The 12,972-nt window shown below is 53.1% G+C and overlaps 1 protein-coding gene across 2 annotated transcripts in view; it reads left to right on the top strand.

The window, feature by feature from the left end:
- Window positions 1–12,545, top strand: part of SLC1A7 (solute carrier family 1 member 7) — a 37,861-nt gene extending 25,316 nt beyond the window's left edge. The window contains exons 4-12 of one of the 2 annotated variants that reach the window (XM_087820000.1): window positions 3,672–3,714; window positions 5,076–5,298; window positions 7,893–7,992; window positions 8,704–8,937; window positions 9,183–9,206; window positions 10,051–10,266; window positions 11,073–11,207; window positions 11,643–11,745; window positions 12,327–12,545. In XM_087820000.1, coding sequence (XP_087676126.1) covers window positions 3,672–3,714; window positions 5,076–5,298; window positions 7,893–7,992; window positions 8,704–8,937; window positions 9,183–9,206; window positions 10,051–10,266; window positions 11,073–11,207; window positions 11,643–11,745; window positions 12,327–12,545 — 1,297 coding nt within the window. The remainder of the gene's footprint in view (window positions 1–3,671; window positions 3,715–5,075; window positions 5,299–7,892; window positions 7,993–8,703; window positions 8,938–9,182; window positions 9,207–10,050; window positions 10,267–11,072; window positions 11,208–11,642; window positions 11,746–12,326) is intronic. The other variant, XM_016210878.2, reaches the window with a different exon arrangement.
- Window positions 12,546–12,972: the final 427 nt, after the last annotated feature.

Here is a 12,972-nt window from a genome sequence, read left to right as displayed (position 1 = left end):
GAACTAACCTGCCTGGAATCTGGGTAACAGGTGGAGGGGCAGCTTCCTCCCAGGCAGAGGAGCTGGCGGAGGCCATGGCTCCTGTGGCGAGTCCTCCCCGCACACAGCCGGCAGGCAGGCGCCATGTTTGAATCGCCAGCACCTGACTCCCACCTTTGGCCCCGCCCCGTGATTCCCGGAGGCCCCGCCCCTCCCCACCTGCAGCTCATCCAGGCCATTTCCAGGGGCTTTTCTGTGCAACTGGCCTCTCGAGCCTCATGCTTAGGACTTTCCTAAAATCTCTCAAACAAGCAGCAGCTGCCCCATAGGGCTTGATAGGCGGCCCCAGGCCTGGCACTAGTGGCAGCTGCATTGGCTCATGGCTTGGCCTCTCCTGGACAACACCAAGCCCAGCACAAGTAGCAGCCAACTACGGTTTGCTGTGTAGCTCAGGCTGGGCGGCCCTGGGAAAGGCACTGGCACAGGCTGACTGTGCACCTCCCAGGAGGCCCCAGAGACAGTACACCTGGTGGTCAGACTTGACCACGCTGGATTACAACCCTACCACATCCACAAGTGACACTCAAGGGGCGCACTTGGTGAACACCAAAGCCCCACTGAAGTAAATCCTGCTCCATAGGGGTGTCTCCAGCACAGCAGCTCTCTGGCTGTAGCTGCAGCTGGTCCTCACAGCTGATTGGTCTGGGGGTCAGTTCCTCCCAGTAATGCCAACAGCAACCAAGGCTCAACTACAACAGGAGAGTGCACACAGCCCACACAGGGGAGCATCTAGAAGGCCCAGCTCAGGTGACTGGGGAGGTTGAGCCACTGGACCCTACAGGGCACCTACTACACAAAGCCACTGTATAAATTCCAGGAGACATAGCAGCTCTACCTAATACATAGAAACAAACACCAGGAAGCAGCCAAAATGTGGAGGCAAAGAAACATGTCACAAAGGAAAGAACAGAAGAAATCTCTAGAAAAGGAACTAAATGAAATAGATCCAAGCAAGCTAACAGATACAGAGTTCAGAATAATGGTTATAAGGATGCTCAAGGATATTAGTAAGAGTATGATGAAAATAATTGAGAAAATCAATGACATATTAAAGTACCAATTTGAAATGAAGGCTACACGAACTGAAATGAAGAATAATTTACAGGGAATCAATAGTAGAGTAGAGGATGCTGAGAATCAAATCAGCAATTTGGAACATGAGGAAACAAAAACACCCAACCAGAAGAGCAAAAAGAAAAAAGAATCCAGAAATAGTAAGATAGCATAAGGAGCCTCTGGGACAACTTCCAGAGGCCCAACATTTGTATTATTGGGGTGCCAGAAGGAGAGGAAAGAAAGCAAGAAATTGAAAACCCATTTGAAAAAATAATTAAAGAAAACTTCCCCTACCTGGGGAAAGAAATAGACTTACAAGTCCAGGAAGCACAGAGGGTCCCAAACAAGAGGAACCCAAAGAGGCCCACAGCAAGACACACCATAATTAAAATGACAAAGCTTAAAGACAAAGAGAGAATCTTAAAAGCAGCAAGAGAAAAGCAGTTAGGTACCTACAAGGGAGCACCCATACGACTGTCAGCTGATTTCTCAACAGAAACTTTGCAGGCCAGAAGGGAGTGGCAAGAAATATTCAAAGCGATGAAAAACATGGAACTACAACCAAGATTACTCTACCCAGCAAAGCTATCATTTAGAATAGAAGGTCAGATAAAGAGCTTCTCAGACAAGAAAAAACTAAAGGAGTTCATCACCACCAGACCAGCACTACAGGAAATGTTGAAGGGTCTTCTTTAAGAAGAAGCTAATGAACAAAAGAATCTGATGAGCTAAATAGATCCAGAGACATTGACGCATGTAACAGACGATCATATTTCAGAGGGAAGAGGGAAGGGGGGGTGGAGGGTGGGAAGAGATTAACCAAAGAAGTTATATGCATATATGCATAACCCACGGACACAGACAATGATGGGCTGAAGGCCTGTGGAGGGGGTGGGAGCGAGGTGGAGGCGATCAATGGGTGGGAGGGGGGGGAATGGGACACCTGTAATACTTTCAACAATAAAGATTTTTTAAAAAGAGTCTTTACCAGTTTGATGGTGGCAATGCCTTTAACTTATTGATGAAGTCTAACATTTTATAAAAAGCTTTTGGAGCTACTTATGTTTCTTCCTTGGTGAAGTGAATTGCCAGGTTATGACTTTCAGTTGTTTTCCTATTGGGGTATTGATGTGTTTGTGGTCCATTTACTTATGCAGCAGCAAATATTTCCTGAGTGTCTGTTACATGCCAGGCAGTCTTCCAAGAGCTGGGGACACAGCAATGAACAAAACACAGACGTCTGCCCTGCAGGGAGCAGATGTTCTGGAGAGAGGAGACAGACAGGGAGCCCGGAGACAAGGACAAGATTTGTAAAAACTAAAACTCTTTGTAGGTATAGGATGATCACACTTTGTCATACAGTTTCCCCAGTTTGTCGTTTGCTTTAGAATTTTATTTGTGTTGCATTCCGTCTTAGAGAGCTTCTTAATTTTATTTGCTTTTTACTGTGGCATAATTTTAGGTTTACAGAAAAGTTGCGAAGATAGTACATACAGAGCTCCCATGTGCCCTTCACCCAGCTTCCCCCGACATTAGCCGCTCACATAACTTGCCCATTTGGATTTCACCAGTTCTTCTACTAATGTCCTTTTTTTTCCTGCCCTAGAACCCAATCCAAGATACCATATCATACTTATGAAATTTTTAATTTTAATGCAGTAACATCTGTTAGTTTTTATTGCTCATTTTGTTCTTAGAGAATCCTTCCATATCCTGAGATCTGATAAAATACTAATCTATATTTTGTTTTAGCTTTTTATGGTTGCATTTTAAAAATTATTTATTTCTTTAAACCATCTGGGATTTATTTGAGTGCAAAGTGTAAATTGGGATCTAACTTTTTTCTGAATAGTTGGTAGACTGTACAGTTCTCTATAATGAATTCTTTTCTTTGCTGACTTGTGAAACAACTTTTGTCAAACATAAAAGACTTAGATGTCTTAGGTTCTGTTTCCAGGCCACTGGTTCCATTGCATTGATTTTTCTATTGATTGCTGTATCAGTTTTTCACTGTTTTGACAGTTACGTCTTTATAGTATGTTTTCATATATGGTACAACAAGACCCTCTCCTCCTTTAGCTTTATGAAAATAATATTAATAAAAACAATTATCCCACTTATGTGCCAGGTCCTGGGTTGGGCACCACAGATAAGATATGAATGACCAAGTGCCATCTTTAAGGAAGCCAGTCTGGGGGGAGGGGGCAGACATGCGAGCCAGGCAGACTGTGTGTGCTAGAGAATGGGTGACTTGGGAGGGGCCACAGAGTCAACCTGGAGCAGTGGGAGAAGACTTGACCTCTGACTGATTGGAGTAAGAGTTAGAGAAGCAGGAGGGCATTTTAGGCAGAAGGAACAGTGTAAAGAGGACTGGAGCTGAAAAAGATGCAGCATGTTTAGGGGACTGTATGCAGTTGGACTTGGAGCTTTAAGTACTAGGAGTGGCCTGGGGGTGGGAGGAGGTGAGACTACAGAGGGAGGTGAGACTGGGTCCTGGAGGGCCTTGACTGCTGAAGGAGCTGTTCAGTTGATCCCAAGGGCCTTCCTATCCATTCAATCCCTGACTCTCTTTCCAGGAACATGTTCCCAGCCAACCTGGTAGAAGCCACATTCAAACAGGTGAGTGGGTCCCTAGGGGATAAAAGGGTGGCAGGCAGGGCCAGCCTGGACCCAACTGGGTAGTGACAGGTTTACCAGCAAGTCTCCCCATCTCCTGGGGGCAGGATGCTAGAGGGAAGAGGAGGAGGGGGAACTTAGATCCTTAGAGCTTCCCGAGGCCATAGCCCTGCTCTGGGTTCCAGCTTTGCACAAAGAAAAACTGTGAGGGTGGAGCACCACTTTACAGGGTGCTGCTCCGCTCTACATTTACAGTAGGGCTTACAAAGTCCTCACAGTCCTCAAAATAACCTGCCCTCAGGTAAGGTTAACCCCTCTCTGGATGAGGAAACTGAGGCTGGGAGGATTAAGGAATCTGCCCAAGGTTATACCACTAGTAAATGGTAGCCTAGTAGGTAAACCTAGGCCTGTCTACTTCTAGGCCTGTTTTTCTTTTAAAATAATTATTTCCCCCTAATAAGAATAGTAATAGCGTTCACTATAAAATATTAGGAAAATACTAAAAAATATAAAACAGAAAATAAAAGTTATCTCTAGTTCCAGCACCTAGCAATAGTGGTATTAGTTGGTACACTTCTTGTGTTTTTTTTTTTTCTCTCTAAATAAATATGTTTTTAAAAGTAAAATTAGGATCATAGTGCATGTACAGCATGTACCTTCTTCCCCCCCCCCCCCCCACTCCCTCGGGGAGAAGAGGAAAGGTAGGCAGCTCAGTGGCTCATCAAGGAGGCTTGGGGCAAGCTGAACTTTTCAAATACGGGCATACGTTGGAGCTACTACAGGTTAAGTTCCAGACCACCACAATAAAACGAGTATTGCAATAAAAGAAGTAGCAATCTTTTTGCTGGTGGAGGGCCGTGTTTTCAATTTGTAACAACAACAACACCACATACACACACACAATATCTGTGAAGCACAGGAAAGCACGGTGCAATAAAATGAAGTGGCCTATAGAAGGTCCAAGATTCCATCAGTGGCAGGCAGGGCTGGCTGTTAGGTGGGTGGGTAATGGGTGGTTAGAAGGGATAGATGGTAAACAGAGAATTACCCAGGTAGTTGAAGAAAAAGAGAGACAGATGGTTAGAGAGGGACCCAGAGGCTGTAATGATGCTTAGAAGGAAGAAGAGGGGAGAAGGGATGGAGAGAGGCGTGGCTGGGTAGTGTGTGAATGAACGAAGGAATCGGTTTTCTTTTGGTAAAATATTGATAATAATCCCTGTCCTGCCTACCTCACAGGGTTATTGTCAATCAGATAGTTCATGAGTGGATACAAATGTGTTTCCAAGATGTTATTATTATTGTTGTTGTTGATATTAATAACAACATTGGCCCTCACTCCTTCCTGGTTGGGGTGTCGCCACCAGTACCGCACCAAGACCACACCCATTGTCAAGTCCCCCAAAGTGGCATTGGAGGAGGCCCCTTCTCGGCGGATCTTCATCTATGGGGTCCAGGAAGAGAATGGCTCTCACGTTCAGAACTTCACCCTGGACCTGACCCCGCCACCTGAGGTCATTTACAAGTCAGAGCCTGGCACCAGTGATGGCATGAACGTGCTGGGCATCGTCATGTTCTCTGCCACCATGGGTACGTGCTGCCCACCCCACCCCACAGTGCCAGGGAGCCAGTCCCTCCTCGCACCTATCCCTCCCTGCACCTATCCCCCCCTGCACCTACCCTCCCTGCAACTACCCTCCCTGCACCTACCCTCCCTGCACCTACCCTCCCTGCACCTATCCCTCCCTGCACCTATCCCCCCCTGCACCTACCCTCCCTGCACCTACCCTCCCTGCACCTACCCTCCCTGCACCTACCCTCCCTGCACCTATCCCTCCCTGCACCTACCCTCCCTGCACCTACCCTCCCTGCACCTACCCTCCCTGCACCTACCCTCCCTGCACCTACCCTCCCTGCACCTTTCCCTCCCTGCACCTACCCTCCCTGTACCTATCCCTCCCTGCACCTACCCTCCCTGCACCTACCCTCCCTGTACCTTTCCCTCCCTGCACCTACCCTCCCTGCACCTTTCCCTCCCTGCACCTACCCTCCCTGCACCTTTCCCTCCCTGCACCTACCCTCCCTGTACCTTTCCCTCCCTGCACCTACCCTCCCTGCACCTTTCCCTCCCTGCACCTACCCTCCCTGTACCTATCCCTCCCTGCACCTACCCTCCCTGCACCTACCCTCCCTGTACCTTTCCCTCCCTGCACCTACCCTCCCTGTACCTACCCTCCCTGCACCTACCCTCCCTGCACCTTTCCCTCCCTGCACCTACCCTCCCTGTACCGATCCCTCCCTGCAACTACCCTCCCTGCACCCAGCAACCTGAGTAACCTGGAGTCTCCCATCTTCCGGGCAGTTCCTTCCTTTCCCTTCCAGTGGAGTGGCTCCAGCCCTCCCCACAGTTGGAGCCAGTGTTCCTCACATGGAATTCTCTATCCCTGGGTGCTAGTTTGCCTCCAGGGGTGCGGGCCCTCCCTCAAAGCAGGCCATGCCTCTGGCCCTTCCTGTTCTGAACTTTTTACTGAGGTCTGGGAATACTGGGGGGAGGGTGGGGAGTTATAATAAAAAACAGGAGAAGTCTAAAAACTAGCAGCCATGCCAGGGGTTATTATGCATCTTATTCTACAATTGGCAGCAACCTCCCCATCACCCCAGCGGAGGGAGGGCCTGGGAAGTGCTCTCCTGCTTCCTTGACTTCTCCGTGTGTGTGTGTGTGTGTGTGTGTGTGTGCGTGTGTTTTTCAAGTAAAAAGCCTCTCTATCCTCTGGTTGCTCATAGCAAGAAACCTGGGGGTCATTTTCTACCTCACCCTCTGCCTCATCAGGTCAGCCTCTGAAATCTCTCCAATCCCTGCATTTCCCTCTGCCCACTGCCACCACTCTGGTCCAAGGCCGTTGTCATCTCTCACCTGGTTTCATCAAAAGCCACCTAAAGAGTCCCCTGCCCTGGTATGTCCTCCTCATGGGGTCACAAAATCCCTGCTTAGGGCCTCCAGTGGCTCTCCACTCCGCCTGGAAAGGGGCCCCAACACCCTGCAGCCCTGAGTGATCAGGCCCAGCCTACTTCCCCCGCTCCTCTGGGTCCTACTCACTTCCTCCCCCCCCCCCCCCCCCCCCCCCCCCCCCCCCCCCCCCCCCCGCCTTTCAGCTCCTGGAAGACACCTCCCTGAGAACCTCCCCACTTCCCTCAGCCTGCCTGCTCCTGCCCCTTCCTCTCCCCTGCACCTTTCCCATCCTTGAGGGTGGTAGCAAGGGAGGTGGGTCTCCTTATAAGCTTGACATCCTCAGGAAAGCCTTCCCAGCCTCCCAGGCTGTCAGGTTAATCCTTAAACTTTTGACCCCACTGCAGTGATGTAGTTGTTGATGTAATTGTTTAATGTCTGCGCAGCAGCTGCTGGAAGCTCCATGCAGGCAGAGCAGGCCTGGCTTGTTCTCCGTTTATCCCCACAGCCCCCCACAGTGACAGGCAGGAACAGGCAGTCAGTAAAACCTGTTGGAGATATGGGCGGATGGGTGGAAGGATGGATGGACAACGACAAATAATGAAGCTCTTATCATCTTTGACAAAATGCCAGGCATGCAGAGGGGCCAGGACCTTAGTGACCCAAGTGTGTGACAAGAAGGTGTTTGGAAGTGCGCCTAGCACATCTGACAATTAGTCCCCAGTCCCGAACATTCTTCCTCCTCTCAGTCACTGCCTCTCTCTGAGGGGTGGAAACATATAAAAAGGACATCTATCAGCAGATGATGTGCTTTTGGAAGACACCCTTGATACCCTTTTACTTCATTCACAAAGTGTTTACTGACCATGTGTAATTGTCTGTGGATAAGTGTATATTTGTGCATGTGTACCCAAGTCAGTGTGTGCACGAGTCTGTGTGTACCGGTGCCTGTGTGTGAGATGACACTTGCTGCTGTGTGGAAAATGGATTAGAGAGAAGGAAGAGATGAGAGTCCTGTTGCAAAGTTACTGCTCTGCTCCACGGGGGAAGCCAAGGAGAAGGAGGGGAACACTGGTGCAGGGAGGCTGCTGAGAAGTCAGCCAAGGGCGAGATCTGTGTGTGCCAGGGGGTCTGTCCCTGCCTGCCACCAGTGTGTATCGGCATATGCAGGCATCACACACAACTTCCCCGTGCCCTGTGCAATCTGTGATATGCTCGTGTGTCCCTGCCCCCACAGGCATCATGCTGGGCCGCATGGGGGACAGTGGGGCCCCCCTGGTAAGCTTCTGCCAGTGCCTCAATGAGTCCGTCATGAAGATAGTGGCAGTGGCTGTGTGGTAAGCCTTGTTGGGATGGGGTTATCCTCCCCTACCCCACCCCCTTCCACTTCTGCCCTGGGCAGACAGAAGGACCCCAGGGGTGAGCTGCCCAGGAGGCTGAGCCCTGGCCTGGGGCCTCCAGACTCACACGTGTTCCCCTGGATCTCCAGCCGTGACCAGGCCTAGTTCCAGCCCTGGGACTGCCACTTCTGGCCCAGTCAGGCCCACTGGAGGAGAGCTAAGAGCTAAGTCTGGCCCAGCTCTCCTGGCCCAGTTTCCCCATCACATGGAGCCCATCAGCCCAGCTTTTGGAGGAAGGAAACTCTGGAAGTGAGAACCAGCTGCCGCTCCTTGGTTCAGAGCTCAGATCTTAGAAATCTTCTAGTCCAAACTTGTACAGTTTAGATGGGGAAATGCAGGGGCCTGCCCAAGGTCATGCACAGAGATAGTGGCATTGCTGGGCTCAAACATGGGCCTGCAGAGGGCAGGCGTGCTCCTCAGAGGCCCAGTCAGGAAGGTAGAGTGGTGAGAAGTTGTGCAGGGATGGGCTGGTTGAGGGTGGTGATATTAATGATGCCATGTAGTGGGCACCTTGGCACTCAGTCTCATTCATCCTCACAGGAGCCCTGGAGGGCTCAGGGGGATCAGGCCAAGCAGTGAGGCAGTGCCAGGGCCACCTGGGACCCTCACTTGCCTAGCACTGAGCTGGCTGCCCTGCCCCCACAACAGGTACTTCCCTTTCGGTATTGTATTCCTCATCGCTGGCAAGATCCTGGAGATGGATGATCCTACAGCCGTGGGAAAGAAGCTGGGCTTCTACGCAGTCACTGTAGTGTGCGGGTTGGTGGTCCATGGCCTCTTCATCCTTCCCCTGCTCTACTTCCTCATCACCAAAAAGAACCCCGTGGTCTTCATCCGTGGCATCCTTCAGGCCCTGCTCATCGCACTGGCCACCTCCTCCAGGTAGCCCTGGGCGGCAGGCAGCACAGGGGAGGTGGTGGCTCGACTCTGTCCATCTGTTTGGCCATCATTGGTCCATAGCCATAGACTCACGGAAAGTGTCAGTAAGACCCGCATCACAAACTTGGGGTAGCTATGGTAATAAGACCAATTTTTGAAATGTAATGCTTAAGGCCCTACCTGCCCAAATGACAGAAAGCCTTTATCGCCTCTTGAGGCCTTCCCCTCTCCCACTGCCCACATCCCTAAGGTTCACTCCATCCACCTGGGGGGTCAGCTTCCACACATCAGCAGCCCGTGGCCACCTCCTGCTTGACAGGAACCACAACCTCGGGCCCAGCACATCTGGACTCATTGGAGGCTCTGGCAAGTGGAAATGGGGTCCCCAGGCCATGGCCTGTGAGAAAGGAAGGGCTCTGGGGCCACACCGACCTAAGTATTGGTCCGAGCACTGCCACCAGGAGCTCTAGTAACAAAACAGTAGCAGTAATAGTAGCAGCTACCATTGCTTAAGTCCTTGTGATGAGGCGGACACTATTCTAAACACTTAGTTATTAAATCACCCTTATAGCTCTGTATTCTGGGTATTGTCCCTTCCTGGAACAAGAAAATTAAGACCTACACAGGCTAAGGAAACTGCTAGGCCCACTTGGCTAGTAGGAGGCTGGAATCTGACCCCAGCGAGACCAGCCCAGAGCCCTGCTGTTAACCACTTCATCTACACTTGTCACCGCAGTGTGACTTGGGGTCGGCCCCTCTTCCCCTCTGGGCTTCAGTTTCTTCATCTGTAAAATGGACTCAAAACCGCTCCCTCACAGGAAGCTGTGAGGATCAAATGAGAGTGTGTAAAGCGCAGTACCTGGTGCATATAGGCATTCTGCTGGTGCAGGCCTCTTCCTGACCTGTGTGTGCCGTGGGGAGTCTCTGAGGCCCTGGGCCTGGGCAGGCCCGGCTCAGCTGCTGTCCCCACTCCCAAGCATACCACCCCCGACCATTTTCAAAACCCCTCAGCCCATTCTCCCCGACAACGGGCCAGCTGCCTGGGGAGGAGCGAGCTTCCCGTCACTGGCAGGGGGCAAACCGGAGGCCCTGACCATCCTGAAGGACGGAGGGCAGATGCTGGCCCCCCGCCTACAGCTCAGCCACACTGCCCATCACCTTCAAGTGCCTGCTAGAGAACAACCGCATCGACCGGCGCATCGCCCGCTTCGTGCTGCCCGTGGGCGCCACCATCAACATGGACGGCACCGCGCTCTATGAGGCTGTGGCTGCCATCTTCATCGCCCAGGTCAACAACTACGAGCTGGACTTCGGCCAGATCATCACCATCAGGTGGACCCCCGAGGCCCCACAGCCAGTGTGGATTGGGGTGGGAGGGTGGCTGCTGGAAGGGCCTTTAGATTTTCAAGCTCCCAGGTCCAATAAGGTCTCTGTGGCCCAGAGAAGGTGAGGGTCTCCTTCTAGGCCACACAGGAAGTCAACACTGGGGTGGGGACCTGATCTGACCCCTGTGACTGGCGGCACAGGGCTCCCTCCCCAGCACTCCCCTGCGGAGCAGGGAGCTCTGAACAAGCTGGGAAGCTGAGACCCAGAGGAGGGCCTTCCGTCTGGACACGCAGGGCAGGGAGGGCACTGCACATGGCACAGAGGGAGCAGAGGCGGGGGGCAGGACTGGGGGACAATGGCGGGGCTGTTGGTGTGTCTGGAGCTGAGGGAAGGGTGCTGAGGGGAGGGGCAGAGGCCGAGGGGAAGGCCTCACATGCCAGCCCAAGGGCACAAGTCTGACCCTGGGGACCAGGCCCCAGAGGGAGGCTGGGCAGAGCTGTGCAGGTGGACGATTGGAATCTCCGGGCAGCTTCCTGGAGACCTACAGAGGCAACAGCTCCAGACATAGGGTTTTCCACAAACTTCAGGGGTTCTGCTGAGGCCAGGAATGAGGCCCGTGGGGCTACAGGACCTCAAGCAGGAATATGCCCCCCACAAGAACTCCTTGATGTGGCCTCCCTAACAACCCCTGCCCCATTTGGCTGTCCCCAGAGGCGCTGGCATTCTGGCCTCCTCCTTGGAGGGTCCCCAGTGCCCCAACAAGGCACCCCGCACCTCCTGCTTCTCCTCTTCCTCTCCCACTCCCTCTGCAGCATCACAGCCACCGCGGCCAGCATCGGGGCAGCCGGCATCCCCCAGGCCGGGCTTGTCACCATGGTCATCGTGCTCACCTCCGTGGGACTGCCCACTGACGACATCACCCTCATCGTTGCTGTCGACTGGGCTCTGTGAGTGGAGTTCGCCCCTACCCACTCCCACCCCTCAGGCAGCAGGGAAAATATCATGATTGGGCACAGTTGGGGTTCCTTACACATCAACACTGGCCTAGCTGCATAATTTGTTGGGCCCAGTTTTCAAAAACAAAAATGTAGGGTCGCTTGTTTACAAATTATAAAGAATTTCAAGAGGGTGAGAGCAAAACCTAAACCAAGCCTGGGCCCTTCTTAGCACAGGCCCCGTGCGACTGTGAGGTCACATGCCCATGAGGCCGGCCCTGCATCGACCCTCTTCAACATCACTGAGGGAGTGTCTGGCTTGAGAGGACTAGGAAAGCACCTTGCTGTGGGCTCTGCCCTGGCCGCCGGTGTCCACAGGGGCTGCTGGGGTGGGCACTGCCCTCTCCCAGCTCCCCTTACAAGTGCCCACCGCTCACCACCCACTAGGGACCGCTTCCGCACCATGATTAACGTGCTGGGTGATGCGCTGGCCGCAGGGATCATGGCCCACATCTGCCGGAAGGACTTTGCTCAGGACACGGGCACTGAGGTGAGAGCAGCGCCTCTCTCCCAGCCTGGCTACCCAATGGCCCCTGGCCCCCTACCCCAGGCAGGTGGAACCCGGATGGGGTAGACACCAACCTTCCACTCACCAGCTGGGGAGCCTTCAGCCAATCCCTCCCCACCTCCCCTCCTCAGTTTCTCATCTGGTACCAGGGTGACTAACTCCTCTCACAGCTAGTTGTTGAGCACCCCCTATGGCCAGGACTGCTCTAGACACAGGAGGAACAAAGGAAGCCAGAGCTCTGCCCTTGGGGTACTGTACCTTAGTGTAGGGGTGGTGCTGGTCCTCCCAGAACGGGCTGCTATTGAGTAGCAGGCTGCCCCACTCCACACGGAGGATGCTGAGGCCCAGGCAGGGGGCCCAATTCCTGCATGGATCTGTGGGTCAGGTCCCCTCCTCTACCAAGACAGCCTCACGAGGAGGCAGGACAGCCAAGAGAGGCCCTGTCACCTACTGAGGTCCTGCAGTACATCTACAGAAAACCAATCGTGTGGTTCCCAGCCCTTGTTCAGTCTTCCCTGGTGTCTACCCTCCTACTGCTACCAAGGCCTGTCTCTCCTCCCCAGAAACTGCCGCCCTGTGAGACGAAGCCAGTGAGCCTCCAGGAGATCGTGGCAGCCCAGCAAAATGGCTGTGTGAAAAGCGTGGCTGAGGCCTCAGAGCTAACCCTGGGCCCCACATGTCTCCACCATGTCCCTGTCCAGGTGGAGCAGGACGAGGAGCCGGCTGCCACCGGCCTGGACCACTGCACCATTGAAATCAGCGAGCTTGAGACCAATGTCTGAGCCTGCAGGGCTGCAGAGGCCAGGGGAGGACTCCAGGGTTGGGGCAAAGGGGAGGGCCTCAACTTACTACTTCCCTAAGCAGCCGTTAGGGGCCAGCCTCACATGTTCTTCCCACCCTTGAGAGCTCAGATTAGCTCCACTTGACAGAAAATGGAGTCTCAGAGAGGAAACCCCAGCTGGGGAGTGGTGGGCCACATAGCCCAGCCCTGGCTGTGACTTTCCACCGTCGTGGCCAGTCAGGACAGCACGCAGGGGTTAAGCTCTGTACTTACTGGATGACAGAGTTAAGGCTGAAAACATTTATCCCAGGTCTCAGAGCAAGTCAGGGCTGGCGCTCCAACTCAGGTCTTTCAAGCCCTGGCCACTCCCTCCTGGAGGACAGGGGCACCCGCAGGGACAGATGCCCAGAGAGGCTCTAGGCTCTAGG

The sequence above is a fragment of the Miniopterus natalensis genome, chromosome 9 (genome assembly GCF_054644295.1).
Source record: "Miniopterus natalensis isolate mMinNat1 chromosome 9, mMinNat1.hap1, whole genome shotgun sequence".
In the NCBI taxonomy this organism is placed as follows: domain Eukaryota; kingdom Metazoa; phylum Chordata; class Mammalia; order Chiroptera; family Miniopteridae; genus Miniopterus; species Miniopterus natalensis.
The sequence above is the reverse complement of the archived record's forward strand: the minus strand, read 5'-3'. Positions and strand labels throughout refer to the sequence as shown.